The sequence below is a fragment of the Hippocampus comes genome, unplaced genomic scaffold, assembly GCF_001891065.2.
Source record: "Hippocampus comes isolate QL1 unplaced genomic scaffold, H_comes_QL1_v1.1 scaffold259, whole genome shotgun sequence".
Classification (NCBI taxonomy): Eukaryota; Metazoa; Chordata; class Actinopteri; order Syngnathiformes; family Syngnathidae; genus Hippocampus; species Hippocampus comes.
Genome location: NW_017805147.1, coordinates 218,020 through 234,448, shown reverse-complemented (window position 1 = coordinate 234,448; position 16,429 = coordinate 218,020). Strand labels below are relative to the sequence as shown.

General features: G+C 46.4%; 1 protein-coding gene and 1 long non-coding RNA gene across 2 annotated transcripts in view; both read right to left on the bottom strand.

Moving 5' to 3' along the window:
* Window positions 1–1,502: 1,502 nt before the first annotated feature.
* On the bottom strand, window positions 1,503–2,941 carry LOC109514668 (uncharacterized). The gene is made up of 2 exons (XR_002168028.1): window positions 2,421–2,941; window positions 1,503–2,316 (listed from the first exon to the last, which is right to left on the bottom strand). It is a non-coding gene; the product is annotated as an uncharacterized LOC109514668 (long non-coding RNA).
* A 7,751-nt stretch (window positions 2,942–10,692) lies between these two features.
* The window catches only part of fut8b (fucosyltransferase 8b (alpha (1,6) fucosyltransferase)), a 38,750-nt gene continuing 33,013 nt past the window's right edge, over window positions 10,693–16,429 (bottom strand). The window contains exons 7-9 of the mRNA XM_019867940.1: window positions 12,734–12,910; window positions 12,483–12,633; window positions 10,693–11,079 (exon numbers count right to left, since the gene is read on the bottom strand). Coding sequence (XP_019723499.1) covers window positions 10,741–11,079; window positions 12,483–12,633; window positions 12,734–12,910 — 667 coding nt within the window. The 3' untranslated portion in view covers window positions 10,693–10,740. The remainder of the gene's footprint in view (window positions 11,080–12,482; window positions 12,634–12,733; window positions 12,911–16,429) is intronic.

Sequence of the window (16,429 nt, the reverse complement as noted above, 5' to 3'; positions counted from 1 at the left end):
CAGGATGTATTTCCAAATGAACCAAAACCAAGGTTGTACGTCCGCTAGTGGCCGTGATGGGCCCTGAAATACAAAAGGTGTTTGGGGAAAAAAAAAAATCAACATATTTTCACAAAATTCCGGATGGCCACCCTGCCCCTGATAGTCATTAGTTTTTGTGAAGAATTAAAGATTTAGATTTGGCCGCATTGGGGGCTCCATTTTAAATGTACAATTTTTTGGGGGGGGCGTATTAAATTAGCATAAACAGTACCATATGTTAGATATTACAGTTTCCTCAATTGTTGGGTTTTTTTGGAACCTTGAAGCAGGGTACGGCATTATTTTTAAACCAGGTTGACACCTGTTCAAAACCCACTAAATGTGAAGGTTTCCAAATCATACAACAGTGATGTCTGTTCTGCTCACAAAATTTCGCCATGGACGGCCGACACGGGCAGGCAGATGACGATGACAATTCAGACTACAGCCAGATTTGACAGAACAGGAGAAAATAGGCATATACAATTTGGTAGGTATACAACAGTTTGACCAGGTGAGCAGCATCTATCTGACAGTCGTGCTCCCGCTCCCCCCCCCCCCCCCCCCCCCCCCGCACACACACACACATACGCAGGCAGATACGATCTGTTTTAGCCTCCTCTTGCACGATTTCCTCTCTCCTAAAATTGATTTTTCCAATCACTACCAGAATGTTGTCCCTGCTGCTGCTGCCAGATTTTGTTGTCCTTTTCTGCTTCTTACTATGAAGGAAAAAAAAAAAAAAAAGAAGCAAAGTACCAGACGAGCACAAGATAAATACAGTGTGACATCCAATAATCATGTTACCTCTGCCAATGAGATTTTGTGCTCGTTGTTATTTCTCAGTCCCCCGGCAATAAGAAAGCACCTGGCCGTTCTGAATTGAACTTGATGGTAAACGTGGAAACAGTGCCATCAAACTAACAAAGACCTGAGAAATGTGTCACGGAAGTGAGAAATGTGTGAAGAGATGGAATTTAATGATTGATAAAATTATTTCAGCAACATGGGTTGTACTTTTTACTGCACATGACTAGCATGTAATCATTCAAAGTATATTAGCAATGCCAATATCGCGTCATGCTAATCCTCAACTTTTAACATATGCCTAGAGAGGTCCAACTCAGTTGTTGAGGTGGAATTAAAAGAGCCACTGGCTTGTCTTTGACAGGCCGCTGTGCGCCATGCCACACTTCGGCGTTGAACACAAGATTTAAAGCCTGTCTTGGGGCCAATTAAATAGTAAGTGTGGAGTACTCGTGTATGACTCCTGAGGCACACCACTTGTACCATGACCACACATCCCCAATTTTTCCTTTAACTTCTTTTTTTAACAAGACCCACAGACTTTGAATTTGTCAATCAAAGGGCACAAACTGACAACCATTTTCGCTCTCATCCACATCTTTGGACAAGTGAATATCTTAAATTCACCTAGAATACATGTTTCCTGAATGTGACAGGAAGCTGCTTGTCGCAGCTTGTTGTGATTTTTTTTTTTTTTTAATTACTCCCCTGATGTTGGACCTGAAAGAGGGCCGAGCTCATCATTTCAGTTCTAGTTCAACTAAAAGCTGTTTGCTTGGCTTGAGATCTTTGTGCATGTTATTCCACAGCAAACTCATACGAGCATACCTCTAAGGACCTTCCTTTGTGCACTGGGCACAGAAACGAGCCCACCCCAACATTGCAAGAATTAAATTGCCCAAAATCAGATCATGTAGATTTGAAGTGTCAGTCAGGTTAGAATTTTTTTTTTTTCTTTCTTTTAATTCTAGCGTCATGACCCTTTTTTTTTCATCATCTAAACTGAATGATTTTGAAGGCTTCCAGATGAATGGCTCCCACTTAGCTTTATCTCTCTTTGATACCCGTGCAAAGTTAAATACCGAAAAGTACGCACTGTAAGAAAAATGACATGATTAAATGGGAGCGTTCGAATCATGAAATGTTGTTTTTTTCACGCAAACCAGATCGATTAAATTAGCCGCAGCAGAGTGCATAGAATGCCTTTCATGTAGGTCTCCAGAGGTGTACCATTAATCAAACAAACAACAACAAAAAAAAAACCTTTCACCAAGTCTTTTACAAGCACATTGCGCGGGACTCTATGATGATGCGCATATGGTAATACAGCTTGTATACTAACCTTCAAAATGATCTATGAGTCACCCGCCGCGCTGTGAAGAGAAGCCGCTAGAATTCTCATTTACATCCTCGCGTTAGTTGAAGTCGGACAAACTTGTCATCTGTGACCTTTACGTGAAAACGGTCACTGAAGTGTTTTGCTGCAAGCTGGACAGAAGAAGAAAAACAAAACAGGTTTCCGTTTTAGGTGAGACCATCTACAGCTATTCACGTCGATGTTCCGAGTATACTCGGCGCTCATCTCTCTATACCGGTGACATATCGTGACAGGAAGAATGACGAAACGTTCTTCCATTCGATGGATACTATCAACCTGTGAATCCACAAGTCAGTCATTCAACAGTCAAGGTCCCCAGCGAGCCTCGTGTTCCATGAAACAGCTGCAGATTTCATGATAAGTACAATGGCAGTAAATTGAAATGAGATCATCACCTCTTGAGCGCCAGCGTTCGATTAATGGGAAGATTTACACGTTGTGTATCGCCAATTCACTCAGGCTCCCTTGTTGCTTTTGTTTCCCGGATTCTACAGAAAGATGACAACAGTCTTTTTTTTTTTTTTTTGATGTTATTTTTGGCCCGTGTAAATTATTCACCGTGCATTCTCCTCCATTTGTCTCCAGTAAAGTCTGAGTCTGTGTTGAACTCTCTCCATCGTTCTCGCCGCTGCTTTGACAAACACGTACGGATTCTGGATAAGATCCGTCTTTACCGTATCTCAAGCTGAGCCTTGGCGAGCACTCCTCGGAATATTGATCATAACACCCTTGTGTGCTGTTCCCCCCCCCCCCCGCCCCCTCAACTGTTCACGCCGACTCTTTTGGGACAGCTTGATGAGGATTTTAGTTGCACGCCGTGCGCTCTGAGTTTTGGGCAACAAGGCACAGCCGCAGAAGCTTTTACATGGAGGTAACGACGTACCTTGGGGCTCTCGCGGGGGCTCGGATCAGTCGCGGGGACTTTGAATGGTGCATTATTCATCTCGGATGAGGACTGCTCGCCGTCTTGTCCTTGCCCACGGGCAAGACAAAGCAGCTTGGACTAGTCAGGGGGAAAATATTTTACCTTTTCACAATCTTCCTTCGACTTCGGGTACACACAGAGGCCTACAGATAATCATGCCGGATTGGAGCATCCCCCCTCCCACCCCTCCCTCCTCCGATCAGTCAGCCAAGGCCAGCCAGTCGTTCTCTGAGAGAACATCCCGTGGTGCGGAGTGATTTTTTTTTTTTTCCCCTACCTGATCTGCTCGGAAAACGGTCCGGGTTGACAATTGTGAACGTTAAAACAATACTTACAAAAGCAGTAAGAATCGGCGTAAAAGGGGATACAGTATCAATAGCTATGGACAGCCGCCGTCCAATGATAATGCTGTTAGCCTTCAGGACAATTCAGACTTCTTGACATGATGTAATTGGCAATATTCTTAAAGTGACATGAGCGATAGAAACATGTTTTGCTACTTCATCTTTTCATGAGTGTCTCCATTGGCTGTTGGAAGTGCGCGTCCACATGCCCGGCCTCCACTTCTGAAAACTCACCACCTAAATAATAAACAAATGACAAAGCAAACTGTTAAATCGTCTCCGAATGAAATGTTCCCTGGTGTGCGCACAAAAGAACCTTGTGAGACTTTGTGGCTGTATCATGTATCCGATGTAATTGAAAGAGTAATTTGTAATCGAATATGCCTGCTCAGCAGGTTCATTAGCGCCACGATTGAAGGTGTGAGCTGTCAAATAGCACGTTCCTATCTCAATCTGCAGGCGGCCTGTTTTCGCTGCCAAAGCCGCAAAGAAAGCCTCCTGTTGGTGCAGGTAGCGAGAACTCATTAGCTCGCTGATTAGCCTTTTGAAGCTCACGCTGCGCAGGCTGCGCACCGGTCAAAAGTGAACTAACAGCGTCGCTATTAATGCGTCGACACTTTTACAATTATGTTTGATAACATCCTCGAACACGCCGACTTCTAAGAGCTGAGTACCAGTCACATTCATTGCAGGTACTTGGTGGTGTTAGCCGTTAGCTAGCTGAGACAAACACGCCATTGCAAACAAGAGGCACAGCGTTATGATATTTAGAATGATTGTGTCCCAACTTTGGAAAAGAAGACAGAAACGCCAGTCGGCGGTAGAACACATTGGCTGGATGAAATTCTGGTCGATTTGAAAAAAATTCAAGAGGAAAAGGAGACGTGCAGTCATCTGGTTAATATGTTATGCGTGTCAAGTAATCACATCTAAACATCTGGGCAGATTTTTTTTTTTTCCTCTTATCTGCTCAACATATGAAATCAAGAAGCCCCCCCTCACTGCGTGGCTGATTAATCACGTGCTCACTCATGCTAATAAATATCTGCTCGTAATTTCCACCCGCTCTCATGCCGAGCGGTGTGGCCGCAAGGGCACGTGCGGAGGTGTCATGGCTTTGAATGGGGAGAGGGAGAATGAAAAGCTTGAAGCGCCACGTGCAAACATTTCTGTTGAATGCCCTCACGCTCCGAACGCACGCTCAAAGTAGCAATTAGGAAAGTAACAATACTTCGTGTTTGGAAATGCACCGCCACGGGAGTACATCAGATATACATGTTGACGCTGTATGCGCGTTGGACAATCGCCACAAAGCGAACAGATGCGGCCATTGAACATGAAAGGCAGCATCAAGCAAGGTCGCCGAGAAAAGTACTGTTTGCACATAACACATTACGAACGCACTCGGCGGACGAACAACCCAAATTCAGATAACAGACGTAGGAAATGGGGGAGGAAAAAAAAAAAGACATTTTACCAGGTCATCAAATATATGGATAATACTCAAAGACAGGATGACTAACAGAACAACCCAGGGAGACAATTACAAAAAAATCCACTTTGAAAGATGAGAGACTTTTTAAAGACACACATATAAGCTTTGTGAAAAGCGCTTCAGTTAGTTAGCGTTTTTTGGCAGACAAAAAAAATTTCTTGAGTCCTCCAGCAAAAAAATTAACTGCGCTCAAGGAAGGCGAAGGTCATGCTTGCCAGACGCTTTTGTTACTGTTTGAACAAAAGTGGTGAAACTCAGAGTTATCCTCCTTGCAAGAAAGATTGGAAATTGTACAGAAGGTTTCCGAACGAACACGGCAGCTGTGGTCACACCGACTGCAGATTTAACAGGAGTCATTTTCAAATCAGCTTCTCCTCACAAGGGTCGCGGGGGCGTGCTGGAGCCTATCCCAGCTGTCCTCGGGCGGCAGGCTGGGGACACCCTGAACTGGGTGCCAGCCAATCGCAGGGCACCCATAGACGAACATTCACATTTACAATCACACTTAGGGACAATTTAGAGTGCTCCATTAACCTGCTGCGCATGTTTTTGGAATGTGGGAGGGATCCAGAGTACCCGGAGAAATCCCACGGAGGCAAGGGGAGAACATGCAAACATCGCACAGGAAGGTTGGAGCCAGAATCAAACCTTGCACCTTTTCACTGTGAGGCGGACGTGCTCACCGGTCAACCATACATTTATTCACACTTCCAGGAAATTCCATTTCTCGCGTGGGATTATGCTCCAAGTGGGATATTTCCTACTTCTCAGAAAGTCTTCTGGGGTAAAACCACCCTGGACTCCATCCAAATTGATTTGCCGGGGTCAAGGTTCACACAGACTAGGAGGAGGCATTTCGATCGAGCGCGGCTTTGCAACGGCCGCACGCACTTAAGACTCGGGTCATAATCTGCAATCAGGAGCCTTTTAGACGACGGCGTAAAGAAGAGCAAATTGCTTCTGCGATCAGCAGAGAGAAAAGGGCAGCCATCTTGTAGTTCTTGCTATCGAAGCCCAGACGCAAGAAAGTGCCATTAAGCTGGTACACAGAAATTACAGAGCAGACGAAGGCCGAAGGAAAATTGCCACTTTCCGCTAACTACAATTAGACTCTATTATAACTCCTTTCCTGACTTGACGTGCTTCTGTCTTTCCATCGAGAGAAGTCGACGTGAATGACATTTCTGTCACTGGACCGGTAAGCTCGCCACCTCCCCTTTGTTTGATAAATGATAAAGTCTGCAGAGATTTGATGTCGCGATATAGGCTCGCCTGTTTCGATGATTCAGCCTGCCGCCTTCATTTGAGCAAAAAAAAAAACATTGATTTGCCACGAGCCCCGGGGATGGTATCAGAACACTCCGCCGTCAGCTTTGTGAGCGCGGCCCTTTGTCGTCGAGCCCCCATTGTGCGACCCCTGGGCTGTTATTGGGTGCGGAGAAAGCATTCCGGCTGGTGCCGCCTCTCTCTGTCGCTCCCCAAACGGTGACGACGGTTTAAGCGACGCCCTCTCTGGAAGTGGTTTTTATCGGCGCCTGAGCGGCAAGACAGATGGCTTTGAATAGGTGAGCCTAATGTAAAAGTGAGTGGAGGATGGCAAAGAGTGCGATAAGCAGCAGCTGGCTATTTCTCTCTGGCTGTGTCAAGGTACGGGCCCCTAAATCAGCTGTTATCTCCCGCAGCCGCAGCCAGACACTAATGGTCATCACGGCAGGCAGCAAGCCTGCTGGCAGGCGGCACGACGGCGACGGGGAGGAGCGGCTGGGGTTTCTCCGTCGCCCCGCTGCCGGCGTCGCATCACAACGGACGTTTATTTGATGGTGACATACAGGGATATAAAAAGTCTACACACCCCTGTCCAATTGCCTTTTTTTTTTTTTGGGTGTGCGTGATAAAAACAGGGAAAGATAAATCATTTAAACCTTTGTTTTCACCATCTATGTGGCGTATAACAAAAGTCGCAAAAAAATGAACTGAGATCATGGGGGTTGTAAAAGTGTGCACACCCTCTTAACTGGGGATGTGATTCAATGAATCAAACTCATGACAACCATTGGAGGACTGCATGAACTTTTTGTTTGTCATACATCTGGTTAAGAAGTATGACAAACAAAAACAACCCCCCCCCCCCCATAGCACTTGATCAAAAATGCAAAAATCAATGCAGGACACAAATCTGACCTGGTGGAGATCTGACTCAAAGGAGATCTCCTGTAGGAACATGACATTGCTTTTCATTTATTCACTCATATTCCTGATGGGTAATTTTTTTTGTTGTCGTCTTCAAAACATCGTACTCACCCGAGCGAGCGCTGTCATCGTCCTGCGGAGGAGGTGGGGGCGAAGGGCACCGGTGGGCTGCACGTGGGAAGTTAATCGCGTACAATTGCGTGACACATCAACACTCAACGCCGAGTTGGAAAGTTTCACACGGAAAGGGCGCGCGAGAAGGAACGAAAAAGCGCAGCAGATTGAGTGGGCGAACGTTCAACAAGAAGCATCAGCAAACAAGACCTTATTTAATACACATGCTCACATTCTTCTGCCAAATTGGAGTCCAAGCAAGGAAACAAATAGAAACGAGCATATGACTGAATGTTTGCCAAATTGCTTTGTTTGCTGTCGAGTCTTCACTTTTTTTCCCCAGAGGTCATCGAGGTTTTCGTTGGTTTAAAAATGACACAATGCTCGGGATCAAATGCTGTCGTAGGTCGACGTACTTTGCAGCAGTGCAAAGCGATCGCAATTTGGAGCAGCCTCCGTGAACTTCCTTCAACCAGCAAACATTTCGGTGGGCACGGCCCTCGTGAAACTCCGCACACGGGCGCCGCTGTTATTTGTTTTTTAAAGTCCACCGGTGTACTTTTAAAACGCTGGCCGGCAAACGGCATTTTATAGAGCCCATCAAACAAACGTAAACTCAAGTCCTCGTGTGCCTCATTGTCGCCACCCCCAGCGGGCATCCCACCAAAATCCTCGACATGTGCTCTCCATGTGCCAAACGAAAGCCCCTTTTGTCGCTCCCCGGCTGCCGTGCGCCTCCGCCTCGCCAGGAATTCCCTTTACAGCGAGCGGTTTACAAGGAGGAGGTTTCCAATGCTCATCTGATAAATGTCAAGCGGCGAAGACCAACTGCTGGGTTGATTTAAGGCCGACTGCAGAATGATGAAGTCCTTACTATCTACCTTTGCACAAAGGTGACACTCGGATGGTACTCCCGCGCCGCCACGTTGGAAGGAGCCGCGCCGACGGGACTCATTTGTATTTCCTCCCCCCATTTTGCATGAGTCATTCGGAATGAAATCGCTTGTCTCTCGCAAGATTGATGGTCCGCGGTGTGATGGCGCAGACGCTTCACCCGACAGGCGGGATCCCATATTTTACTGATGTTATTTTTAGCTTGCAGGGTCTATGACTTCCCCTCACGTACACGTTACCTTTTCGTGGCGACCCAAAATAAGCTATACATCGATCTATTTATTTTTTTAATCATTGGCTTTGTTTTGGTGGTGCAACGGTTCGTTGAGGGGCGCACGTCGGGGGTTAGTGACCCGCAAAGGCCTCCGCTGTGTTCCCCGGCGAACAAAAGTCGAACTCGGAAGGCGTGATAAAAAGAAGGTGCCTTCTAAAAATCCGCAGGCTCCATCAGGTTGGGCGGCCAATTAGGAGAATAATGAAGTGAGCTAACGTCTCTCTTAAACGACTGCGTGACAGCGATGAGCACATTTTAATTAAAGTGGCCTCCGGTTAGCACGTGCGGTTGGAGAGCCCGAGCGGGGACTGGCTCCCTTTCAAATGAGACGCTTGATGCAGTGCCGCGCGTTACCGCTTCTCGGTCAACACGCTCTAAATTGGCTGTGGACCGTTGTCAAGCAGGGGGTGGGGCGGGGGGCAAAACCCATACAATTATTATGACTCGCCCGTGCAGAAAACCATCGGCGGCTAGCGATTCTTTTTATGAGTATTCAATGAAGCGTGCGGATAGCGAAATTAAAGCGCCATCTCTGATGAAACTCCCCGAGCCCCCCGAGTGAGTAAGCAACAAGACATCACATAAATAAGACAAAGAGATTAGAAAGGAGTCAGACGTGCAGGACGTAGGCCAGTAATGCTCGGAGCGGGAGGGCGACTGGGACACCGGGGTCATGGGTCAATTGGAGATGCCCGTCAAAAGACAAGTTGGACTTCTTTTTGGGGTTTGGGGGGGGGGGGGAAAATTCATTTGGAAGTTAAAACCATGAAAAAATGTTCACATTTCAACTTATCACATGATAACTTATCACAAGACGCACACTGACCTCAAGTCTGATGTGCAGATGATGTCACACTTGATGTTTGGAGCGCCAAATTGCACCACTGAAAAAAGGAACATTTGACCTGGAAAATACGAGATTGTGTGGAAAAAAAAAAAATTCACCATTTCAAAGCATATAGGACATCACATTTTCAAATCATCGAATTTGTCTTTTTTTCCACTTCAGTGACTCCCGCAACAAGTTCAACAGAAAACCAGCGTCGGTTTCTCAAGTTTATTCGATGTGTGGTCATCAAAGACAATGCCAAGGAACATAAGTCATGAAATGATGGCTTTCGAGAAGAGACAGCGATATCGCTTTAAAACACATTTGCCCTCTTTCATTTTAAAAGAGTTTAAAAAAAATAAAATAAAAGGATGGAACTGAAGAGAGCCGTGGAGTGCTTCATTTGGCTAGCGTGGTGATGTGCATCATCATCCTAATAATCTGACCATTGTTCACGAGGCAGGGGGGCGGGGGGGAGTGACCCAGCTTCGCCATTGTCCAAAGTGCCCCCACAACATACACACACACACACATACGCAACCCCCCCCCCCCCTCGCAATGCTGCCAGGCACACAAACACAATTGAGTCCGGAGGCGGTGGGGAAAAAAAAGCAGGCACCAGGCAGGTTGCTAACATGGCCCCTTGAAAGCAGCACACACACACACACACACACACACACACACACACACACACACACACACACGACACCACAAATCACCCACACACAAAAAAAAAAAAGGAATTAAAAGCACGACGTGGAATATGAAAATTAATTGCACGTGGGACGAGATGGAGGAATTACATGGAGTGCAGCGTGGCAAAAAGAGGATACAGTACATTCGGTAACAAAACAAAAATAGAAAACAAAAACAAAGGCAAGTATAGAATTAAAAACCAAAAACCACATGGAATTAAATAAAACACTTTTTTCTCCAGTTTTGCAAACTGGGAGATGGGGGGAGGGGAGGGGGGCGTCGTCAGGGGCTTTTTTCCAGTCTTTACAGTAAAGATCCGCTCTGTCCCGGGACAGTTTTTATTTTTACTGATTTTTTTTTTTTTGTCATGTTTTCTCAGTTTATTTGAAATCTACACACTCAACAGACCCTGCTTGAACGCGTCAGACGGGGGAGTAGTGGTGCAAGTCCTCTGTGACCTGACACAAGCACAAGTGCACACACCTCCATACACATACTCGCACGCACACACACACACACACACAAACACACACACACAAACCTACAATTTTTACACACACACACACACACACACACACACACGAGTGCAGTCCTGTCACCCGTGGTTGCAGGTCCTTTCGTCTCATCTAGCGTGCTATGCAGGCCTCTTCCTTCTGTACAAAAAAAAAAAAAAAACTCCTTCCCTGGAAACCGGAGTCTACGGCTTTCTCCTCATCTTCGGATGCTTTTTTTTTTTTTTGTATTTTGATACTCTTTTCCCCCCCTCCACCCTTTCATTTCTTGTGAGACTCAAGCAGTTTGTCGGCCTCGGGGTACGTGGGGTACTTGACCGTCTCGATCTTCTCTTTGACCTTGTAGGAAGGGTAGAGGCCGGTGCGGCCCAGTTTGCGGTTGATGCCCTTGGAGTATCCGTCCCAGTGGTTGCCGGCCACGCCGATCACGTCGCCGGGCTCCAGCGGGATGTCCTCGCCGTTGCGCGGCTGGTGGGGGTACACGGCGATCTGGTTGTGGGCGTTCTGGCCTCCGAAGTAGTAGATGTCGTCCAGCGAGTAGAAGAAAGACGACGCGTCCGGATGGAGGGTCTGCATGATCTCGTAGGCCACGCGGCACACCTGAGATGAAGAGGGACGAAACGCAGCCCAACCTTGGTTTATGCCGAACCGTTTGGAAAAAAAAAAAGAATAACTCGACTCGCCATTTCTTTTTCCTCAATATGGTAAGTGCGAATTCAAATGAGGCGATTTTTATTCAAGGTCCTCTTTTCGGAATGAAAACCAAACTGGCGAATTTTGCTTTAGATTTAGCTTGAGATAAATGTATGCATGACATTGGGCAACGAAACAATAATACTTGGACATTTAATGGTCATTTGAGAGGATGGAGAAGGATTGTAATTCCGATTCTGCTTGCTTTTATTTGGTTTTGTTGAGCAACTTTTCCCCTCGTGGATAAATTAGGACGACGGGCTCTTTTGACTTCCTTCTTCCAGACATGTACGTCTTTTGACTTGGAAGTTATTTTTGTTCATTCAGTCAAACAGATGCCAACTGCAGCCATCACACACCATATAAACGACGAGACTTTGAAAGAGCAGCCGGCGAGGAATATTCCGGTAAATGAAGTGTCGCTATGGCAACTGGTCTAAACGCTCCCTGTTCATTGATGCGAGCTGCAAAAAAAAAAAAAAAAAAAAGCAGCTCTGTTTGCTTAGCGTGTTTAAACACTGGTTAATATTCAGTCATTTCCTTGTTCATGAAATCCGAGTACAATAATTCTATGTTAATAAGTTGACGTACCTATATTTTTCAGGGCAAGTGAAGAACTATTGCTTTATTAGCTACCAGAGTCCCCGCTGCAGTTGACTACATTTTTGTCGCATCTGCAGTAAATGCAAGGAAAAGTTCAATGTGTGACTTAAATGGCAAAAGAAGTTGCCTGCCAGCACGAGTTTGTGAATATTTTATCGGAAATGGTGTTTTATTTGACTCAAAAGTGAGTCATCCGGGATTTGGATCCAGAATCTGGGTCATGATCCTTTTGATAACGAGTACAACAATCCATTTTCGGCGTGGTTTGTCTTCATCAGTCGCGGGTGAGCTGGAGTCTATCCCGGCTGAGTTTCAGAAGAAAGAGAGAACCACTCACACCCTGTGGACAATTTCAATGGACCTAACAGTTCTGTAAAGCGCTTTGTTACAGCTGCAGCGGTTGTGAAAGCCCTATATAAATAAAGCTGTATTGTATTGTATTCTCTTTAGTGCAGCACCATCTACTGGCGCCTTGTCATGCAGAAAATACGGCAACTTAACTCAATATTTGATCGCTTGAGCAGATGACAATTTGTCATTGGGTGATCTGGCGCCATCTAGGTGTAGAAATTAGTTGTGGCGCTTCATTTGGATAAAAGTAGTGCTTTGCCAGTAACTTGATAGGGTCGCTGTCAATTACTCGCTATTGCTGGCGAATAATGGGGGCAAGATTGCACCGTTTGTAACCTCAAAACAGGTGCACTGACCTGGGAGGAGAAGGTGCACACCAAGAAGTCCGTCTGGGAAAGGAAGTGAATGTCCAGGATGACCCCTCTCAGAGAGTTCTCAGTGTAGCGGTTGTGAAGGCCCGCAGACCACGAGATGGAGTTGTCACTGATGAACTCATAGTCAGGATACCTCAAGAGGGCGAGCGCGGAACAAGCGAGTCAGTGGCAGGGGGGGGGGGGGCAAACAACTTTGCTAGGAAAAACAAATATATAGTATCTTGGAGACTGACTTAGTTTTGGCTTCCTGCAGTAAGGAGGGGTCGTCCGTGGCGAGGTAGACTCGTTTCTTGTCCACGTGGACATGGCGGCCCAGATGTTGGAACTGCTCCTCCACGTGCAACATGTACTCCTCGATGGGGTGGAAGGCTGCCTCCGTGCCCACTTTGTCCGTCCTCCTCACATGGACGCTGCGCTCATGAGGGACAGAAAACGGGTTCAGACAAATCGAATTTTGACCACCGCGGCTTTCGTCGTTACGTTTTCCTATACAGCTCCTTTGAAGGCTCAACTGACAAATTCAAGATGGAAGCAAACGAATGAAGGTTTCTTTTGACTTGTGAGTCCATTCGATAAACTTAGTGACAAAGAAAAGCCCGGTCATAGATGACAATGCATCATCGTCATCATCATCATCATCATCATCATCTATCATTCGCTGAACGGCAGACTGCATGCATACCACAGATCCGCACAAATGCATTCACGTTCCACATTTCAGGGTTCACTTTATTCTGCATTGCGCATGTAAAAGACTCCAAACGACCCGCAACGCTTTTCTTGCGGGAGGCCCGAGGCACAACCGCGCAATAATCATGCCGGATAATCAGCATGTTGATATGCTACATCTGTGAGGTGGATGGATTTTCTCGGCAAAGGAGAGGTGCGGAGGCGTCGCTTTTAACGGTGTCAATTTAGGGACCGAGTCCGGATTTTCTTTGATTCCCGTCGGTGTCCCGACACGTTTGCCCGATGAACGCCATTGATAGCGTCACCCTTTGACCTACTTCCTTCCATTTGTGCCGTGCCAATCTCCTCATATAGACCGCCAAATGAATCGCGGTGATAGAAGGTGTTTGCAGACGCACAGGATGGATTGAATTGGCGTATGTAGGACAAGCCAGCAGCAGAAATAAGCAACAATTCCGTTTTTTTTTTTTTTTTGTGTCATTCCTTCCAGCAATACAGGACGGAGCGGGAGCAGGCGGCATCTATGAAGGTGGGGGGGAAAAAAAAAAAAAAGAGGAGGGACGGGATGAGAACGCACATACGTCCTCTCCTGACGCCGCCGCATGCCTCAAACTGATAGATGCCGCAACCCAATTTTTATTCCATCTCCAACTGCTACATTACCAAAGCAACCAGCCACATCTGTATTGTGTGACTTGTGGCCTCGAGGAAGAAATGAAAATTGCAAAATCTACTGGGGGGGAGGGGAAAAAAAAAAAAAAAAAAGAGTGGGCTCATTTGTTATGACACATTTGCAATCATGATGTTGAAGGGTTCTTACCCGAGTGGCTAATTGGCCTACTTTGCCTTAATTGTGTGTATTTTGCCCACCATGATTCATTTATTTGTTTGCTATGCACAGTCTTAGTGATTTAGAGCCACGTTACACTGCATGTTCTTCTAATTACCCCCCCAAAAAAATGTACATCAATTAATTTAAAATAAGCAGCACTGGTTAGCACATCTGCCTTACAGTACAGAGGTCACGGTTCGATTCCGGGCTCCGGCCTTCCTGTCTGGAATTTGCATATACTCCCTGTGCCTGCGTGGGGTTTCTTGAGGATGAGCAGCTTGGATAACGGTTGGATAATTCAAAATAATTTAAGCACTGCTTGACGTAAAAAGGAATTAACACTCTACGTTTAACATCGGTGAGTGATTTGTATGGGGACACTGGGCCTGGGTCCGCTAAATGACACCATTGTTGTTAAGTTAGCCATGCCGGCCGATTTGAACTCATTTGGGTATTTTCCACCGTTTTATTTGAGTGCCGCACTCACCCCCAAAAACACATCAAAACATTTGAAGATAGCAGTTCCAATCAATGTATGCGATGAATAAAAAGCATTTTGAGTCTTTCAGTGGGAAACTGCCCAGTTCGACCATCTGTGTTGGGCTGCGGACAGCTCCGAGTTAATTAAAGGGATGCCACCAGCTCCTCTTGCCTCCGGGCTGCCTCTGACACTTTTGGGAGGGAGTGTGCGGGGAGGTGGGGGGTACTTTGGAGTTTCCTGAGACAGAATCATAAACAGACTGGGCCCGAGATCAGTCGGCATTGGAGGAATGACCCTTTTATTTTGGTGGCAAATAAAAAATATATAGAAGTCACGCGTGGGAGTGGGTGTTTGTCAACTCCGGCTTTTCATCTCTCTCACTCCATCGTGCTCGCCCATCACTTCTCCTCCTCGCTTCTCCTCCACGATGCCGCACCCGAGCTCGCTCGCACCAGCCCCGCGACCTGATTTCAAAGCACGCGGCACTATTCAGACAGCATACTGGCAATGTGCGCCAGCGTATTTCATAGACACCCACACTGGAGACATGCCCCCCCCCTCCCTGAAAAAAAAATCCCCCAAAACTCCATATACACCAAATTAATCTTTTATTTGCATGTGACGTCAGCACCTTGGAAGACGATCAAAAGGATTTAAACATCACTGGGCCGCTCGACTTAGCAGCTTTACGAGTGTGAGACAGATACACTATTGTCTTATTCAGTAGTTGCATGATGTACTGGTTAGACTGCGCAGACTAGGCCGGCGAGGGGCCGGGGGAAACAAACACTTTGTGGTTATGTAGCCACTTTCAACTCTGGTTGATGTGTCCTCGTGTAACCGCAATGATTATTCTTGCTGCCTGACTGCTAATAATCCGCAACCATCATGGCTTGGGGGGGGGGGGGGGGGGGAGAGAAAACCCCCTCTCTTTAGAATCAAAGTTTTGCTCTAATGATCTACATGAATTCAGTTGCGCGTCCCAATTTAGAATTCCGCCAATGCATTCCTCTCTAGTCAGCGTGATGTCAAAACAGTGAAGCAAGCGTCACAAGCAGAATTACCCACCAACCCACTTTTGTTCTTTCTTTATTTATTGACAATGGCCACCCAAACAACCAAACAACAATTTTAAACTTGTATGGCAGTCAAGAATGTTCAAATAAAACTTTTATATTGCTGAAGCCTGACGGGTTCACCTAATAGATGCTTCCAACGTTACAAACTGATTATTACCGTCATTGTTGTGAAGTGTACAGTGCGTCAAAGTGGAGAAAGAATGAAGAAGAAGAAAAAAATAGTCAGGAGCAATAACCTGGTGTGGTCACAAGAAAATCACTTGGGGGCCCAAAGTGCTGCCGCATTCGCGTTGCACAAAAGCCAAATGGATCGCGGTGACCGCAAAACGCTTTGAGCACAGCTTAACAACGGGAAGAGCACACAAGGCAGCATGTTAACTTGCAAGAAAGGGAAGGGCGGCCTGATCTGATTTCAGTGGGTTACAATAGTAAAGATGGGACATTCCGTCAAAGCAAATGGCGCAAACCAAACTGCGATGGGAATAAGCTTCCTCACAACCCCGTCGCTCGCAGTTTAACATCGAGCCAATGACTGGTAAGCAGTGGGGGGTGGGGGGGTGTGGGGGGGGAAGTGCCACCGAACCTTCCATGCCAAGACGGTTCCCAAAGCCAAAAGAGAGCGTACTTCATTTCCTCCGGACCAATTTCAGAGTGGCACTGCAAAATGTCCTACGGCACTCGGATATCTTGAAAGGTATGCAAAAAACGCATGAAGCTTAATGGTCTCTTGACATACTTTGAGAAGTAAGTCGCCTACCTTCCTTTCCTTTTCCCCCAAGGATCCATTACAGATAATGAGCGCCGACTAGATAGGCTGTAATGTTCCTCCAAAGAAAAATGAAAAGGG